Here is a 19,322-nt window from a genome sequence, read left to right on the forward strand (position 1 = left end):
GAGGCAGGCCGCCGAAAAAGGAATGGACAAAATTCGGGAAAATGCCCAGAACTGTTTCAAAGGGTGCTAACAGTCCCGAAAAAATTGTCTTAAATACATGTGCGATGCCACTGGTATCAGACATGTTTAAGATTTGACCTAACATTTCTACGAAATGCACGGGGCAATTTGTTGATAATAGGAATGTATCTCTGCCGCTGTCCTTGCAACTTGCAGATCATACGTCTCTTTGGACGAGGTTAAAGGCACAGTTGTCTGTAGAAGAATGGACTTTATTCTGCTTAAAGTATCAATTCGAATAGAAGAGATATTCAAAGAAGGCCATATTGCCGCCTCCATGTCTGGATTGCTGTTTGGATACAATACTTGCGTACAGCAAGTGACCATGGAAATAACGCTCACGAGATAGGCTTTTCCTGGTACCATGCCACAACAGCTGTGGTCACTTATTAGAACATAACTGCCGTTGGAAAGTTGTCTGAAAAATGGCTCTATCTGTGTTGCAGGAGTGCCGAGCAGGTGACATGAAAGGTTATTTGACGACCCTTTGCAGGCTCCATGCAAGTTAATGCCTTGACACAGGAGTGTACCGCTTAGTGATTTTTTTACAATTGTTACCACTAAGAAATACCTCTTTTTTCCCTTCACTATAACATTTGTGTGTATAAGGTAATTTCCATGTTGACTTGATGTATCCTTTACCCAACCTTTCATACAACCTGCTGGTATATATTTTTGGCAATACTTAAACTGGAAAGTTGTTATTGGGATTGTAATCGTTCCATGTATTATCCATTCAATGACAGGTCTCTCTGACATTGTCAATGGTAATCTCTCAAGTTTTTCAATGCTCAGAATCGTATAGTCTGCTCCTTTTTGTGCCAAACTGATTTGTTTATCAGTAAGCTTGAAGATAGAAAGTAATGACGTTATGTTGATTAGACGCCATGGCACTTAGCCTGAATGCAGGTTTTGTAATGTCCAGCCTAGCTGTACAATAGAACGTAATTGGGACTGACCATGTTGTAACATTAGTAAGTCCTGCTCTATTATATCAATAGGAGATGATACAATACTGTCCAGTGAATATATTCTGGAGGACAGAGTCGTTAACCCATTGTCCACTACAGAAAGTGATTTTTCCAAATTTATACGATCAATTTCTCGTATTTTTTCTGCTGTTTCAATTTGTGTTACTTTCCAAGCTTCGTTGTAAGCAGCGTATATACCAGCGTATATGAAACATTTTTTATGCTGTTTGCGTGGTCCCAGTATGAAATCACGCAAGTCAGCACCGTCTTTAAGTAAAGTCAAGTGTTGCTTAATTTCAGCCAGTGTGGATTTCTTTAGCCATTCGAGGCATAGTTTCCCTACACTGTATGTTGTAACTATCCCTGGATGTTGTCTCTGGGAATATCTTGGGTCTGGCCTGGTCTGTTTAAACCCCTGTGTTTTGTTCCGGAATCTATCTTGACAGTTATTTGTGTCTGTGGGCCAGATCAACCATTTTTTCCAATCAGGATTTGTTCTGTTTTGGTGTAAAATATGGGATACGTCTATCTCAGCATCTGTAGTGCTATTACTATCAAGTATGGGCTTTGGAATAGACGGTTTGTTTAAATCTTTTATCTTGGCTAAACCAAGACAGGTTGTCTGTTGAACGGTGTAATTCAGGAATATTATCTGTTCTGGGATCATGCAGGCTCTAAATAATGCTTCTAGACCTTGTACCTGCCAGTCTTTTGAACCCCAGATGGTTTTCTTTTCAATGTTGTTTTTCCAAAATTCAAAACCAAATGTAGACATTTTATCATAAAAATTTTCAGAATAAATCAATTTAGTATTTGTGAACATTGTTTTCATTCCTGTCTTATTTAACATTTTAAAATAAAACGTTTCTGCATCACTTGTGCTAAACCCTGAGAAGTATGTCAATTTCTCATAAAATGTTTTCGAACTGCCTTTTGGCAGTGTTGGACAATGTTCCCATTGATTATAATTTAAAACATTTCTAGGTTGGGCAGATTTATGCAAATAATGATGACCATAGTGGTTAAAACAGTACATTTCTTCATAGTTCGATGAACCCTGTAAATAATCATGTTCTGTAAATTTTGCTGACATTACTAAATCTGACATCATATTATTAATATTTTCAAAGTCCCAATCATCAGAGAAAGTACTTGGTGTCACAAAGTCACTTAAGGAAACCTTAAATTGATGTGGATATTTCAAGAGCTCAATCGGGCCATAGATTTCATAATCCGTTTTGTCCCATGCTACCCCACCGGGTATTGGATTGGCTGTGATGTTCACTGATGACAGTTCTCTTTTTTCGATGTGCGAGGATCTGTGAGGCTTTAGGACCAAGTTGATGTTCTGACTTGCTGTGTCCATTGTACTATATTTTCCTTCAATGAATTGTCCCAAACATAGAACCAAGATGAGCCAAAGTAGGAGGAAAAGTACACCTAACACAATCCAAAATTCAATCCATGGTGAAATCAGATAAGTTTCTTTTAGTTGATGAAAGAGTTCAGTTACTTTGTCTTTGAAAGTTTTTGTTGCTGGCGTTTCTTCATGCTCGCTTGGATCATCAGAAAAGTCATCGAAATTGATGAAGTAGCCAGATGCAGTTCTGTCAATTGTTGGAATTGCTTCCGGGTTCTCATTAGTCTTTGCATCTTTCTTTGTTTCATTTGCATAGTCTGAGGCTACATCGTTGTAGACAGGTGTTTCTTGACGAACTGTTGCAATTTGGGTTTCAAGAGGCACAAGTTCCATGGCTTTGTTGCATAGTCCTTTTTTATTCACTGCAGGTTTATCAAATGTGATTAGTCTCTCAGTTTGAACCTCTTGGATTGTAGCAAGATTTGGTCTTCTGCTATTTCTTGGGAGTCCACTGGGCCTACTACTTATTATTGGCCACATGATTGTGGTTTTACCAGGTCGATGGATACAACTCTGTTCTCCTTTTTACCAGCAAGGGGCGGTAGTACTACTGATCTCGTTCCGCTGACAGCTAAGACAGGTACTGCTTTTCTGTAAGAAGGCCCAAATTCCTTCTTCACCGCGATCTTTTCTCTGACTAGATCCCCAATTTGTGGAATCCAGACAGGTCTTGCTGGAACGGGTGGTTTCTCTTCAGTGGCTGTTGGCTTTAACTTTGTATTACTCAGACTTCTTCTTGTTTCATTTAAGTCCTGTAAAACAGCCAAACGATCTTTGATATCAAAGGCTTTTTCTTCTACCACTGAAGTCTGACAATCTAAGTCCTGGATGTGCATTCTAGTACCGAACAATAGTTCGTAAGGAGTGATACCTTTTAGAGAACTTCTAGGCAGATTGTTAAGACTACGTTGGACACTTGTTAAATGTTTGACCCACCCATCACCCGAACATAATACCCTCGCCATTATAGATTGCTTTATGTCACAGTTTTTTCTTTCCACTACCGCATCTCCCTCAGGATGGAAGGGAGAAGAGTACCGCAATGCAATGCCCATGCTGGTCATGGCCTCTTTGTAAGCTCGAGACCTAAACGCAGGACCCTGGTCAGAATGTAGCATGCCAATTGCGTATGTGCCGATAAAGACTCGCAAATCTTTTATAACAGTTCTGGCGTCAGCCGAGCGCTGGGGCCTGTATTTTAAGTGAATCTAGTCTTAATAATTATGGGAACGCATTTCTCCGGCTGGATTTCTGCGTATAGATAGCCTGATGCTTTCTAATAAAGGTGTCCTGGCAGTAGTCTGGTCCGGTTCACAACTGCAATCTCTGTTGCAGTCTGGACAATTTATTGCAAATTTGTAATTTTGCAGGCTCATCCCCGGCCACCAGTATTCTGATTGTAATTCTTTTAGAGATCTCACGATCTCTTGGTGCCTTAGACCCTGTCCCATGTGTGCTTCTTGAATCAAGTAAGCCCTCCGGTTCGTGTTTGGAATTACTCTTTCCCCCACTCCAGGGATTTGAGCAAAAGGAACGGAGTTTGCATCAATTATGTATGTATTATTGAGTGGATAGCCGAGAGGTAATGCTGCATAGTCGCCCTTTAATGAGGCTTTTACTGGCAGCATGGTTTCTCCGTCTGTGTTTTTTAGAATGCTTTTTTGTGGCTACGGAAGCCGGTTGAACCGCTGCCGCTGTGGCTCTGAGAGCCAATGAATTCCCTGCAACGTGAACGCCGTCACGTTGATGACTCAGTGTATGTATCACGTGAGTCTTTTGTAGTTCTTTCTGCAAAAGAACTACTTGTTCCCAAAGCTTTTTATGCTTTATTGTGGCACCTGTCCCATCTTTGTAACCATTTTTGACCCAAGTCTGCATATCATTATTGTAAGATTTGACGCAGTAATGCAAATTGCACACTATTAGTGTGGGGAATTCGCAATCGGCATTTTCGAGCGCCATCTTTAAAGATCTTATTTCAGCTCGCTGAGCTGTACAGTTTCTGAGTGATTCAGTTTTGGTGATTAACGGTCTGAATTTACCTAAGCGCCAGCGACCTTTAACAATCGCGCACGCTGCATTGTAAGTTTGTTTTCCCACAACGTAGTGTTGTGCAAATCTGTCTGTGTAAATCACGCAGGTGTATTGTTCTAGAGGCAGAATCTCGATTGGCAGAGGATATTCATGTTCGTATTCTAGATTTTCTAGTTTTTTCATTTTCGGATCAAAATAGTGTTTCACGTCTTCTGCAGCAAGAGAAGTTTCCCATTGTATCCATTTTGGATCTAATGCCACAGCATTTAGGTTGCGTGGGCTTGTTAATGCCTCAAGGGATGATTCTGCTGTTAAAACAGATATGTTTCTCCCTTGGACTAGGGCTCTTTCTTTTGCTACAGCAGTTTGAACCGCAGTTAGAATTTTTTCAGTAGAACTGAATTTCATTTCAGCTTGTGTGTACAAGTGTGATTTGTAAGCTATTGGTACCGTTTCTCCCTCATTAGAGGTCAGGTATGTGAATGCGCATCTTCCTGGGATGACTCGGATTACAAGGTTGCGTTCATTTGCGCGTGTTTGCAATTTTGTTTTGGTTAACATGTCTGTTTGTAATCTTAAAATTTCTGTGTGTTTCTGAGTCCAATTAATTGGTTTGAAATCAGGTTCTATTAATTCATAGAGAGGCTTAACCCTCTCTGCATAATTTAGAATGTATGTTCTTCCGAAATTCAGGAAACCTAGTATTGATTGTAAGTTCTTCAGCGTTTTTGGAGCTTGGAGTACTGCACATTTCTCTAAGAAATTGTCTGCTAGGCTTTTACCTTCACTTGATAATTCATATCCTAAACACAGGACAGTTAGATGGGCAATTCGTGACTTCTTAAAGTTGAATTTATACCCTTCAGATGCGAACCCAAGTATTATGGTGTTCACTCTTTTCAAGTGTGTCTCCAGGTCGTCGTCTGTAAGATAGTTGTCATCGACATAAGATAATGCCTCATCATCATCATACATTTGTAGTAACTCTGTTACCCTTGCTGAGAATAATCCTGGGCTATTCTTGAATCCCTGTGGGAGTCGACAGAATTGTTTTTGAGACCTCATTATTGAGAAAGCGGTCAAATACCTACTTTCAGGTGCAATATTTTGACAAAAGAAACCATTTGAGATATCTAATGCTGTTTTATATGTTTTGCGCACGATGTTATTCATTAGTGCTGCACTGTGCGAGTTTTGTACTGCAAATGTTTTGCAGCAGGAATTTAGGGGTCTGTAGTCCAAAACTAGACAATATGAATTGTCTGGCTTGGAGACAGGAAACAAAGGATTGTTCATTTGTGAGGTGCATGTTTCAATCACCCCCATATATTCAAGTTGATCTAAGATCTCCCTGACTTGCTTTTTAGCTTCTTGCTTAACTGGGTACTGCCTTTGTGCAGTGGGTTGATTTTTTTAACTGGATTTTATGGTGAGGAGAATCCTCATCCCATCCTACATGATTTTTATATAATGCAGGAGCTTGGGCCACTGCCCATTTTCTAGCAAATGTGTATTTTTTATGAATTGGAATATGATTTGAGAAGGCAGGCATAATCATTTCATGGTGGCCAGTCTTTCTCAGCTAACAGGATGTCATAGCCTTTCGAAAGGTTATCCCAAAAGATACCCCTTACTTTCCTAGTCTTGTCCCCCTCTATACGTAATGTTATTTCATATAATTTATGGGGTTTACTAACTCTGGTGTCTGCAGTTTCCACTTGAATGTATTCATTCGTGTCCACTGTCTCCAGAGGATTCATCAGGATCTTGCGAGCTATGGTTACTTCTGCTGCGCTGTCTAGCATTGTCTGGGCCCACTCTCCGTTTTTCAGTTGTGTCCTCAGAATCCTCGGCATGTTTTATTTTAATACTAGCTACCTTCTTCTTTGGAAATTATATTTTTTTACTTTGATGAGCAGGTTCCTTGTCTTTGGACTTGACCTGCTCTTCTTTGTGTTCTGACCGTCCTCTTCTTTCTGATTTCTGTGAGGAAGTCTGAAAAGATCGAGAGGGACGTGTATCAATATCTTGATATCTGTCAGGTTTCCTCAATTTATCCCCATCTCTAAGGTTGTATCTTTTCTCAGAGGGCTCCCTCTGGGGAGACTTGCCTCCTTGTTCTGGAGATCTATTTCTCCGTTGAGGAGACCTTCCTCTGGACTGGAATCGTTTTTACATGGGAGTGGATTATTTATTACCCTCCCATCTCTTTTTTGGAGTATTGAGATTATTTTTGATAAATGTTTTTTCAGGATTTTCAAGTAGTTGGGGTTTTACTGGTTTCCCACCCAAACTATCTCTACCTAGTTCTTCATAGGATTTTTCTATGATTCTGGCAAGTTCAAAAGGTTGTTCTGCTATATCTGTTTCCTTCAATTTCTGGCGGATCGTCACAGATGCTGCTTCTCCTTTTATGTTGGCTAATAATATAGCTGAGACCTGCTTAAAGTCTTTTAGTAATTTCATACCTAGAGTTAAAGCAGGTTCTGGACCGTATTCATTTTGAATCTGTCTTAGTACGTCTGGTATAACCGCCATAGACGGAACACCATGTGTTTTTGTGTAAATTGAAGCAAAGACTGTGCCCCAAGTGTCACAGTCCTCCACATGTGGTGCGATCCCCATTGGAAGGCAGATAGTCAGAATTCTGTGTTTCTCATTCGGAGTAGTATCAGGAAATACTGCCTCTATCTGAGTGATTTTTTGAGCTAACCAGAATGGAATCTGTTCCCGTTTTGTGGGAATTTTGCCAATGGCTGATTGTATATTCTGTGGTGTGATTTTATTTGTGTTCCCCTGGTGAGGGGTGGTCTCTGGAATTTTTATTGCCGGTTGGACTGTTGAAGTCCGCATGACATATTGGACCAATTGTCTGTGTATTTTAATGAACAGTTTTAGTTGAGCTAAGAGCTCTCGGTCTGACATCTTTTCAATGTCAGGATGTGGTGTGTAGCTGGCTAGAACCGGCCACGTGGCTCCTGGTCTACCTAGTGGACCGAGCCTGGTGATGTGATTTTGATGTTTTAGGGCGCCATTAAACCAGAGCAGGTGCTCTTGGTATGTTAGTGGGATTTCAACGTCCTCGAAAGGAGCGTACTCATCCGGAGGTTCCTCTATTTTGTAATAGTGGAAGTCTTGTGTCACAGCGTGTGCTGCTGGAAAATGTATCCATGAATAGAATACCTCTGTCTGCCGATATTCATGGGCCTCTACCACAAATATGACTGTACCACCTCTTGGTGATAGTAAATTTTCTGTAAGTTTAAGAGTTACAGTTCTTCTTACGTTTACCGGAATGATTATAACATTCGGGTCATTATTTTGGAGACTTGTGTCATCCGCTAGGAGTTGAGCTGCTATTGTAGCTCTCTCTCTTTCGTCCTCACTTTCCCCCATTTTACTGACAAAGTTTTTGTTGCAGATAAAGTTTCAAGGGAAACAAAGATTGGGTGCACAATATTTTGGAACACTGTATCCTTCAACGTTGACTAAACCAAAAACTAATACATAGGAATCTCTTCCTATTAAGTTCCGGCAGATATTAACCTTTTACCCACTCCAGACGTCTTTTGGAGTATTTACGGGAAAAACGGTCTGTGTGAAAAAGCACGACTGAGTTACTCTAGTATCTAGCGTTAGATTATCACCTTACCAAACGTTGGGCGCCATGTAGTGTAGTTCCTATATTCCCAAATGGCTCTTCGCATTGGAATAACATAAACAGCAGTTTAGACGTAGGACTGAGGTCATCTAGGTCTCTACTGACTATGTTAGACTTAATTAGGTTTGCCAGCTATCTCAGAGGTCACTAGAAACTTTCTCGAATGAACAAGGAGGTGTTAACATCCCTGAATAGACAAGAAGGGATTAGCTTCTGACAACCGCATAAACGTGACAACTTTGCTCCCTCAGAATAAAGAGTATATCTCTAGAGTCGTGTGAAAACAATAGACAACTATTTCACTCAGTCAATCGTGCATACTTAGTTTCACCAGAGTGCAGAGAAAATAGAGAGACGGGCGTTTTCAATAAAAGGTGTTATTTATTGAGCAGTCTTCTTTCTCATGCAAGAGAAATGAATTGCCACAGTTGCAATACCTATCATGAAGTAAAGTGCATACAGTAAAAGGAGTATTATGAAATAATACTGTAAAAGCATTGATATGGTTTCTTAGCCATATGATACTTTAAAATGGATAAAATATATACATACATAAAAACATTGACTCACGTACTCAACTGGTGCTTCTAAGATACGCCTACCCCGGTGTACCTGACCTAAGCCTAATACGTGGGATGGAGTAAGTAAGTTGCAGTTTAAGTTAAGTTGTTTTTTTGCCAAGTATCTGAATCAAGAATTCTCTTTAAGGGTTTAGTCAGCTCCGTACCTTGGTTCTAGAATGTAGGAGGTCTTGTATCTCTCTCTCAGGACTCGATCTCCCAGCAACCCGCAAGGGTGACTGGAAACACCGGAGCTGGATTTCTCGGCAAGAGAAAAGACAGCGTCACTCTCAGTGCGTCAAGGGAGGGTCGGCTTCCTTCGGCTCTCGCATCAGCTGGGCGTCGGGCAAGTAGATAGCCGCTCTGCTCCAAAACACTGTGTGTTTGCTTAAGGCAACGTTGGTATATTTATACCTGAAAGGTGCCGTGTTTGACGTAAGGCTGGACATAAGACGTCACTAAGAACTAACAGTTCTTTCTGGACTCCAGGAGTTCTTGTGCAAATCAAAACAAAAGCAGGGGGAATTCCCGGGCTGCTGGAGGCTTGGTTTGTTTAAAGAACACGTTGTGCTTTCTAGGAGTCTATGGGAGTAGCCTTGCCGTATTGCGACTGCATGGGCTATGCCTGAATATGGACATGATTCTTATGCCTTTATAAGGGTATGTTTTGTTATAACCGCATAAGGGCATGAATCGGGGATATCTAATTAGGGTCCTAGATAGATTCACAACATAACGACGCTGTTGAGTGTGGACTGACACAATTTGCACAAGCCCCTCTGTTCTTGCAGGAGACGGGGTGGGGGGTGGGGGAGGTTGATTCCTTTTAACTCCTTGTTTGTTCCAGGGGCGGCTGGAGGACAAAAACATCTTAAAATTGTGCTTCAGAGTGGATGGTCGCCATTTTGTTTAAAGCGGTTTATGTAAGTGGACGCGCCAGAGGCACAAAAGTTGCGGCCAAGCAGAAGGGGCAGAATGTGCACTGTGCTGCGAATATCCGAGGACCTTTATTTTAGAGTGCATCCCTTGCAGAACGCATACCTCATTTGGGTGGTCTAGGTAGGTCTAAAGATATGGGAACCTATAACCAGGTGGCTCAGCATTATGAATTCACAGGACATGAAATCTCTTGGTGAATCAAGTGCTGCATGTTAAAAAGAATATATGTAGGACGCTGGGTTTTTGTGGCAGCAGGCCCCCTCACACTTTGTTATTCAGTTCTGGTTTCCCTCTTCAGATGTACCTGTGATTTCCCTTCTCAAACTTCCCTGACGGTAGTGTCCGTCATAAAAGATGTGGGTAAACAGGCATACCATAAGAACGTACTATATTCCCTCACCTCTGCAGGATCACTGCCTTGTCCATTTTCTTCACTCCTTTCTTTCTCACACCACGTCATTCTCCTTCAACATATACCTATCAACCCTGCTATCCTACCTTATCACCTACCAACTATTCTACCAATCCTGAGTGCTCGTACTGCACTTGCCTCTCCCATCTCACCAAACCAAGTGAAGTCACTTTATTGCCTTCTGGACCAACTCTATAAACCTCCACCAAGACTTTGCTCATCACACCTGTGTCCTATACTGACCTGAGTAACAACCAGTGATGTCGCTATTTTACCATCTGGATTAACTTGACAAAGCGGTTTCAATAGCTCTGTTGCTGCACTAGCCAGCGCAATAACTAAAATAATTGCATGATCATTCATCAGGAAAAAAAAAGTAGAGCTTTGCCATACGATGCATAGGAAACCTGTACGTCCACTCATTCACTACCTTTTGATGTGTAGTCTGCAAAGCTGGACCTTCGTTTAGCATCACCCTGGCTGCCAAATGTCTTGGAAAAATCATTTCATCAACCAACACAAGGATCAGCTGACCCCCAGACAAACTAAATCAGCTGACCTGGGACACAAATACAAATATGAATTCATCGGACATCATCTAAAGCACATTCTCATTATGATTTTCCAATCGGAGAAGAGGATCAGAAGATTTGAGCCCAGCAGCAATATGAACTAGAAGAACCAGCAAAAGTCATACTTGTTGATAATGACAGATGTAAGTGGCCACAAAGTATCATAAGAGAAAAACTAATAATTCTATCTTGTCCTCCATTTCAAATGTTGGAAACCACAGAGCAGTCGCCAGTGTCTATAGATTGGCAGTTGACTGCGGCGTGTCCTAATGGCTGTATACTTCCTATGTGCCGATAGCAATCATTAATACCACTGATCAAACAAGATTACAGCCCTTGATGGGGGACACTACGGACACCATCTAACATGCTAATAAAGGCCAAATGACTGTATAAAGCCAAAAAACACATCCATTTCCTGCCTGTTGATCTCATCATGGTTATTCTCTTCATTTCTGAAACCCAGCTAATTGATGATTCTTTTCAATACTTCATAAGGCAATCTCGGATGGATAGCTGATCTACAGAAATCAGTTGAACCATAACAATGGCGGGCTAGCGAGGTCACACCAATATGCCCTACACACATCGACCGTTAAGACTACTCAGCCACAGTGTGAAAATCATTGCTTGTCTGCTGCTTAGCGTGATCCATCTTCTCCACCTACTTTCGATCAAAGTAGGGAGCTGCCAGGCCCTCACCATTATAGCAAACATTGGCAAAATGCAATAATATTGTTTTGGTCTCAAAATCCACACAATGCAACAGTTGTCTCTGTCACTGAAGAAAACAACTTTGTGTGCAGATATGCTCCTTGTGAAAGAGTAGAATGCGGTCACTCACAGTGAAGCCAGTCTATAGATAGGTAGAGAGACAGAATATTAATAAAAACTAAAAGTCTCCGGTAACTCCAGACCGAATTAGGGGCCAGAGGACATATGTATCAAGAAAGCGTTTCGCGAGTCCTTAATATCGAATTTTAGTGATTCGCTATTAAGGACTCGCAAAAGGCAATGTATGTAGGATTTGCAATATTAATTGCAATTCCTACGTATTCCTTATTTGCAATTCGTAAATTGTGTTTCGCAATTAAGGAATACCTTCTCATTCATTCCTATAGGCCTACAGGCCCATAGGATTGAATGGGAGAATATTCGCAATTTGCGAGTATCCATTAGGTACTTGCCAATTGCAAATGCAATTTCAAGGGTGCAGGGGGTCAAAATGACACCCTGTTGCACCCCTGAACTAAGTTTCCACATGTGATGCACGTACATGCCCTAAGGGCATTTATGTGCGCCACATGGCGCTTTGAAAAATGTAAAAAAGTGAATTTTTCCCAAAAATAGCAAATTACACCAACATGAAGTTGGTGGTAATTTGAGATTTCTAAAGGCAAAATCACACAACTTGGGTGCTTTCAGAATTGCATCTAAGGAATCGCAATTTGCGATTCCTTAAATGCATTTGCAGAATAGGGAATCGCACATTTTGTGATTCCCTATTGTGCGAGGGCCTTTTGGGATGATACACCCAAAAGGCATTTTCCCATTCGCAAACGGGCTGATTCTGAAACGGGCTGATTCCTGAGAATCGGCCCGTTTGTGAACGAGAAAAAGGCTTTATATATATGCCCCTAAATTCTTAAATAAAGTCACAAAAGTGCACCCATGACATATGCCATTGTAGTAGTGCAGATTTACAGCTTTATTGAATTCACAATAATTTTCAGAAGTAGGCCAGCAAATCGTACTCGTGAAAAATGTTTGTGAACTGCATTTTTAGCGCAAGCGGATATCCATCTTGATGTGTTCATGCGAAAATATGTTGCGCGTTTACAAGCTCACTTTTCTTCCAACAACTTTTTTCCCATCTGTGGAAGAAGATTTATTTCTGCCCTTGTTTGGAGTAAATTTCCAACCTTTCTCAGTATGGGAAAAGATTGGAGAAAAGCTGGTGAAAACCCCTAAAACATTCAAGCTAGTAGGTTTGCACAGACTTCAAAGCACATTCTAGCATTGGCTCTATTACTTCACGCTACCTCCAGCTCCAGTATGTAGGTTTGTAGAAAGGTGTCAAAATGCAAGATTTGCTATAATTCAAACCCTACTATAGTATGAGCCCTGATATAAACAGAGCAAGGTTGCTGCCATAACTTATCGCTGCACTACGTGCACCAAATGGACAAGTGGATTTTTTTACACAACAAGTGGATTTATGAAGCAACTTGTCCCATGTGCAAGTAGATATTTTTTTTACATTCCACACTCTGGACTCCCTCTCGGGCATTATAGTGGACCATCTGAATCTCTATATTCTTAGATCTCAACATCTGGTTGGAAACCAACACTACGTCTTACCCTCGCACCTACTCACTAAAAGTGAAGTGCTCAATTTCCATCTGATGGTCACTTGTTCCACCCATTTGGTTAGCAACATCCTAAATGCTATCTTCATTATAGGTCTTTCGCTGAAAAGCTGCTCAATACATGAAATAATGACCATATTATTTGTTTCAACCTATGCCTCGCCAGATCAGGTCAGCTATCAGCGTACATCCTCACAAACATATCTACTAGATCTCAAAGAGTCTAGTCTTAAACTCATGAACACCCTCCTCTTGGGCTCATAAGTGTTTATTAAATGGTCAGATCTATGGATGACACTGACTGCTGGTACTACCCCTCTAAAAAGCACTCCTTCAGTTGCACAGACAAAGGCAAGATGGTTTGTAAGGACATAAAGCGTTTGTAAAACGGAAGCCTGGTGTCTCAAAAGACCTTTTGAGTAAAAATGTCAATAATAAAAATCTGCTTTGAAGACCGCATAGTATATAAAAAGCTTCCATCAGGAAACCAAGATCTTAGTAATCCGAACACATCTCAGATGCTACATGCCCAACCAGAAGGCTATTCGAAATAGTTGCTAAATTCCTCAAACCAACCAGTAACTCAACATTTGTAAATCAATCTTAGGTGCTGGGTGATGCCTTAAAAAAGCACTTCATCATAAAAGCCATTAAACTTAAATCTCACTTCCTCTCAAAAATTACCAAAATAAAGGCTTCCATTGCCAGCCATACCAAAATGGGCTTCACCGCCGATCCGCTTAAACTGCTCCTTTAACCTATAAGATAAAAGAGCACTGTGATTTAATCAAAGGTATGAACATTGCAAGGTCTCTAGCAGATCCCTGACCCCCAAACCTTTTTAAAGCCTTCCTAGGATCTTCTGCTGCCATACCTGTGAAAGCAAGCATCAATTCCTCCCTAGCAACTGGGGAGCTCTCAGTTAACCTGAAAACATCCATGTCAAACCAGTTATTTTGAGACGATGACTGGACCAGGCTGACCCAGCAACCTACCGACAGGTAACAAATAGGCCCTTAGGTTAACTCATGGAAAAAGCAGTTTCTTCTAGATCTCCAGGTAACTATACTACAATATATTTAATTTGGACCTGGAAGAAGCACTGAATCTGCACTAAACTCCATCTGGGATGATACATAGACATCGTTTGATGCTATTGGAGCCACTTCTCATCAAAGTTGGACACTGTAGCACACTGAAGACTATATGACATAGGGATCCTTGTTACAGGCCAGAATTGGGTACAGCCGCTCTTAAGGATAGATTCCAGATTGTCACATTACCTTTGTTCAGCTTTTTACCTTTCTCCTGTGAGGTGGTTCTTCTAACAACACATAACAATTCAGCCCCTCCTTTTCATTGTGGACCTACCACCTCTTCCTAACCTGGTAAACTCTTTCAAACTTACTGGTCACATATAGAATGACAACACTTAGATCTTCCTAAAACAGGAAAGACCATCGGTAGTCAAGACTAAAGGAGTAGGTGATTGCCTACTGTAGTTAAGTCTTGGATGCTAAAGAGTAATCTTAAACTTAATAAACTTAACACATCCAATTTTATAAAATACTGGTAGATTCCCGCAATTCCTTGACTCTGCATCATCTCAAGATGGGACCAACACCGCCCTGAACTACAGAGTTGCAATAATGTATTCCAGCACCTCACTCCAACTCTAAGTTAACAGAGTGACAACAGACTCCTTCTACACCGCATTCTAGTTTTACGTATCTTTCTGTTCTTGGGCATCTGCCTACCGTCAATAGCATTAGTGATGTGACATCTTAATTATGCAACTGGCCTTTACTTTGGACTTTTGCAGGAAACCAGTCGGCAAGCTTCAACAAATCCATAACATTGTAGAAGGACAACAACTAAACATGTGTAGATAGGACCACATTACCCCTGCACTCAAGGCTCTGCATTGGCTACTATTTTCAAGAAGGATATCTTTCAAAGCCCTTTGCCTTGATCACCATGAGATGGGACCAACTTTCCTGCAATATAAACTCATATTGTACAGCTAAAAGAGAAACCTCAGATGGGCTTCATTCCTTACTTTCATAAAATCTGCATAGGTGAAAGTTCCTTCTCAGGACAATCGTGCAAGTTGTACTATACGTTCCTGAGGAGAATACGCACACCTATAATTTGAAAGCAAATCCACATAGCTTTTTCCATACTGGATCTAGGTGACACCACAGCTATAAATGACAGGTTTCTGTAAGCAGAATGCACAACTATATCCGCTGTTAACTTTGCTTGCAACTCCATATGTAAGATTTATTTATTTATTTATTTATTTATAAAGTTTAATGCCATTGCCTCAGTTCTTGAGCACAGGCTCTGGGCCCTACGCACGGCCCCTAACCTCAATCAGTAGAAGATGAAACTGCAACCTACACTGATCTCCTATTCTTACACCTCAGCCACCTACTCGACCAAATGTAAAATGACTTGTCATTGGTAAGAGGTAGGAAAGTGAAATAAAAAGGCTACCATACAGTAAAATGCAATACAGCTTGGTGCTGCTCTTAGTTTACATATTGATTATGCACCACCTTTTTTGTTTTGGAATTTAAAATGTGAGTCTTATTCAGAAAGTGCATGGCATGTTTTACACTTGGTTTTTTTCTTCTTCTGTTTCCTTTTGCATGGTCTCTCTGTGGTCACTTAGTGTCTCCTCTGCTTGCGGCTATCCTTGCAAAATTTTATACTGAAGCATGATGTGCTACAATTTGAAAACAATGACTATTCTAGCTTGTTTATACTGCATATAATCAACTGGTGGCGTTAGGGCTAAAATGCTATGAATGGACTGATGTATGTGTTTTTCAAAAAGTAATATATTTATTTAGCTGACTTTTTTGTGTACATTTTTATGTCTCGCTGGTGAGCGCATGAGCTCTCGCTTACGAGGGGTATTGTTTACAATAAAGAGCTTGGAACCCGCTTACCATTCGTTGGCTTCTTTGTCACTCTTATTGGCTGCCTCCTATTTGGCCAGCGCGGGCCTTGTGTCCCTTCCTTTTCTTTCTGTAGAACATGAACCAAGCACCGATTGATTCAACTTAATTAGTGTGCCTCCATTGATTGTGCTGTGACTTAGGTGGTACGCATATCAGGGCACTACCTCTGTTTCCAGTTCTCGTGCTGCTTTCTTAATTCGTTCTGTTTTTAGACATTGTTAATCTGCACCTGCAGTTTTTGGCTTACTTGTACATCTAAAAATAAAATAATTTTTTACTTGGAATAGATTACGCTGTTATAATGTATAGATGTCACCAAGAACACATTTACACCTTCATAATGCTTGCTGCCACATGCTTATTTTTGTTACCTTACAGCCATTCGTGCCACATACCTATGCACTGATTTTAAGTTTGATTCCTTGTTTAAGTTACTTAAACCCACAACTGTACTACTGTGCCTCTCTGCTCTGTCATTCTGCTCTGCGCCACTCCGTGCAACTGTATTCCACCCCACTCCGTTCTACTCAATGCCATGCCTCTCTATGCCATGCCACTCTATGCCATGCCACTCTATGCCACGCCACACATTTTTAGCTATGCTGAACAGCAACCACGCTGTTGTACAATATGGCTGAAAGACATTGGCAAAGTCAATAGCTCTCGCAAAGGTGCGACTTATTGGCTTTGCCAGTGCTCATTTTGTTTGTTACACCAATAGAAATGCATAGGCGGCAAACCCTGTATTATACCAGCGCTGCTTCAGAGTGAGAAATGCTTCAAGCTCTTCAGAGATGCATTAAAATGCTTTGGAGGGTTCTTTTTACGACCTCTCTGCCCTATACCTGTTCTTATAGTTTGCCATTTATAAATGGTGTGATTGGGCAGGGATCTGTTTCATCCCAGCAAGCTGTGGTTGCATTTCTCTTCTGTGCTAAAGAGTGACGTAGTCCCATTATGGCAGGAATCAACATGGGTAATGATCTCTGGCTTAGGCTGAGAAATGGGGTGGTTGATGGGGGTGGTATGTTTGATTCATGTTAAATATCAAATATGACGAGTGAGGTACAAAGCTGATAAATGGGCTACTTTTAATTAACACAAGATGGTTGATGGTAAAAGTGAATAGTAGTCCTTGGCTCAACCATGTTGGCGTAGGAGACATGAGTAATCCAAATTATCCTCATGGAGCGAATTTTTGTACCTAAAACTGGATGCACCACCTTGTATTGCAGCAAACATCATTCAGGGTGGGCAAGTTTGTGTTTCTGTGAACCCTGGAATTTTTCCTTTTAGCCACAGCTTCGAAATAATGGTAAAGTTAAGGTTTGCAATAAATATGTAATGTTTTAAATATCCTTAAAGTTAAAAATAAAAGCTTTTTTACATCTCCGCTGTGTTTTGTTATTCCTTCTTTCTCTTTGAATACCTTTACTCCCTCTTTCTCCCTCGTCACATTTCTATTTTTGCTACATTGACGCTTGATTTCTCTTCATTGCTTTCTTCATTCTTTACCTTCTACAGCCATCTTTTTTTTCCTCTCATACCCATGTCCATTTAACTATGCTCTCTCCTTCCACCTCACTCTCACGGCATCGTGTTCCTATTACGCCTCCTTTACACTTAATCCTGCATCGCTGACCTTTCCACTTTGCCCCCTCACTTTCCCTCCACAGCGATCTGCGAGATGTGTGGCATTGTGGGAACCAGAGATACCTTCTTCTCCAAAACTAAGCGTTTCTGCAGTGTATCCTGTTCCAGAAGCTATTCTTCAAACTCCAAGAAGGCCAGTATCCTCGCCCGCCTCAAGGTCAGTATCTACACTGCCCCCCCTGGGCCTTATTGTGCAGCCCCTTCTGGTCAGTATGAATATCTGCCTCAAGGCTGATGTCCAAACTCACCTTCTTGATCATGTCATCCTTGAGGTCTATGAACACCCCCAACTCAATGACCATGTATTCCTCTGGGTCGGCACTGCAGCCTTCCTAAACTGGCCCTTTGTCTCCTTGTTATTACCTTTTGTGCAGGTTGCCCACTGCGTTTGTAAATTCCACACTACTCCCATTAATATACCTGTCCACTCCATTACAGGGAGGAGAGTGCTCACTGCTATGCAATTATGACTCAGGAAATCTGAAACCAGCACAAATCGTTTGGGCAAGCTAATCTTTGGAGTTTAGTATTATGTTACTTGTGGTTGAAGCAATTACATTTTATTGAAGACCATTTAATGTAATGTAAAATGTAAAAAATTCTTGTAGAGCGCAACTAACACCGGACGGTTTCTTGGCGCTGGGGGGAGAGGCACAACAGGAAAGGACAAAATGCCTATGTGTAAATACAACGGAAGAGGTGGGTTTTGAGAAGAGACCTAAAGTGAGGGTAAGAGGGAGAGAGTCTGAGTTCGAATGGGAGTGAGTTCCAAAATGAGGAAGCCAGGAAGGAAAATCTGAGACCTCCATGTTTTTTGCGCTTAAACCTAGGAATCTGAAGAAGCGCATGGTTAGAGGATCGGAGGTGCCTGGAGGGGACATAAGGATATTAAAGAGAGGAGATAAAGGAAGGGCCGATGCCGGCCAGAGATTTATGGGTCAGGCAGCCTAGTTTGAACTTGCAGCGCTCCGATACAGGGAGCCAATGGAGGTCTTTAAGCAGGGGGCGGACGTGGTGATGTTTGGTGATGTTAGTGACACACATGTAACTAACTGCCGCAGTATTTCAAATACGATGTATGTCAGCCTGAAGCATAATTTAGATACTATCTGAAGAGAATATTCTATTGGGTTTCTCTAGTTCTATAGAAACCTGCTCAGTGACAGCCGATGAGCAACTGAGGACATGCCAGTTTGTCTCGTTCACTATGCACATTGAATGCATATTCTCAGGCTTTACCCCTGTCCCCTTTTGTCATTCCCCTTTCTTGTTGAGTTCATTTATTCCCTTGACTTTAAGTATGTCTGGCAGGCAGGTAGTTGGTCCCCAGTGGCTTGTGAATTGAGTGTTCTTTTGTTTTCATCCGTATGAGAATGCTGTCTTCACAAATATGTCCGTGAATGGCAGTGGGGGGAGCCATCCGATTGAAGGACCGTTGTGTAAATCCCTAGAGGAACATGATGGTGAAGTTGGATGGAAGATTCCCCATTCCTGGACAGGAGTTTGTCTGACCGATTTCATGACCAGTTTTCTTTGGTTTCAGGGCATCCCCCCTACGAAAAAAGCAACAGTGCTACAGAAGGCTTCCTGGTCATCAAAGATTGGTGCCTACCTGAACACCTCGAGCCCCGGACAGCAGACATGTGACACGCCTCCCCCGCCAAGTCAAGATAGTGAGAGCAGGATCCTGGGAGGTGAGTAG

At 41.4% G+C, this 19,322-nt stretch overlaps 1 protein-coding gene across 1 annotated transcript in view; it reads left to right on the forward strand.

The window, feature by feature from the left end:
• The window catches only part of LOC144765468 (lethal(3)malignant brain tumor-like protein 2), an 80,251-nt gene extending 60,929 nt beyond the window's left edge, over positions 1–19,322 (forward strand). The window contains exons 3-4 of the mRNA XM_078650326.1: positions 17,644–17,777; positions 19,164–19,322. Of these exons, the coding sequence (XP_078506452.1) occupies positions 17,644–17,777; positions 19,164–19,322 (293 nt within the window). The remainder of the gene's footprint in view (positions 1–17,643; positions 17,778–19,163) is intronic.

This window comes from Lissotriton helveticus, chromosome 1_1 (assembly GCF_964261635.1).
Source record: "Lissotriton helveticus chromosome 1_1, aLisHel1.1, whole genome shotgun sequence".
In the NCBI taxonomy this organism is placed as follows: Eukaryota; Metazoa; Chordata; class Amphibia; order Caudata; family Salamandridae; genus Lissotriton; species Lissotriton helveticus.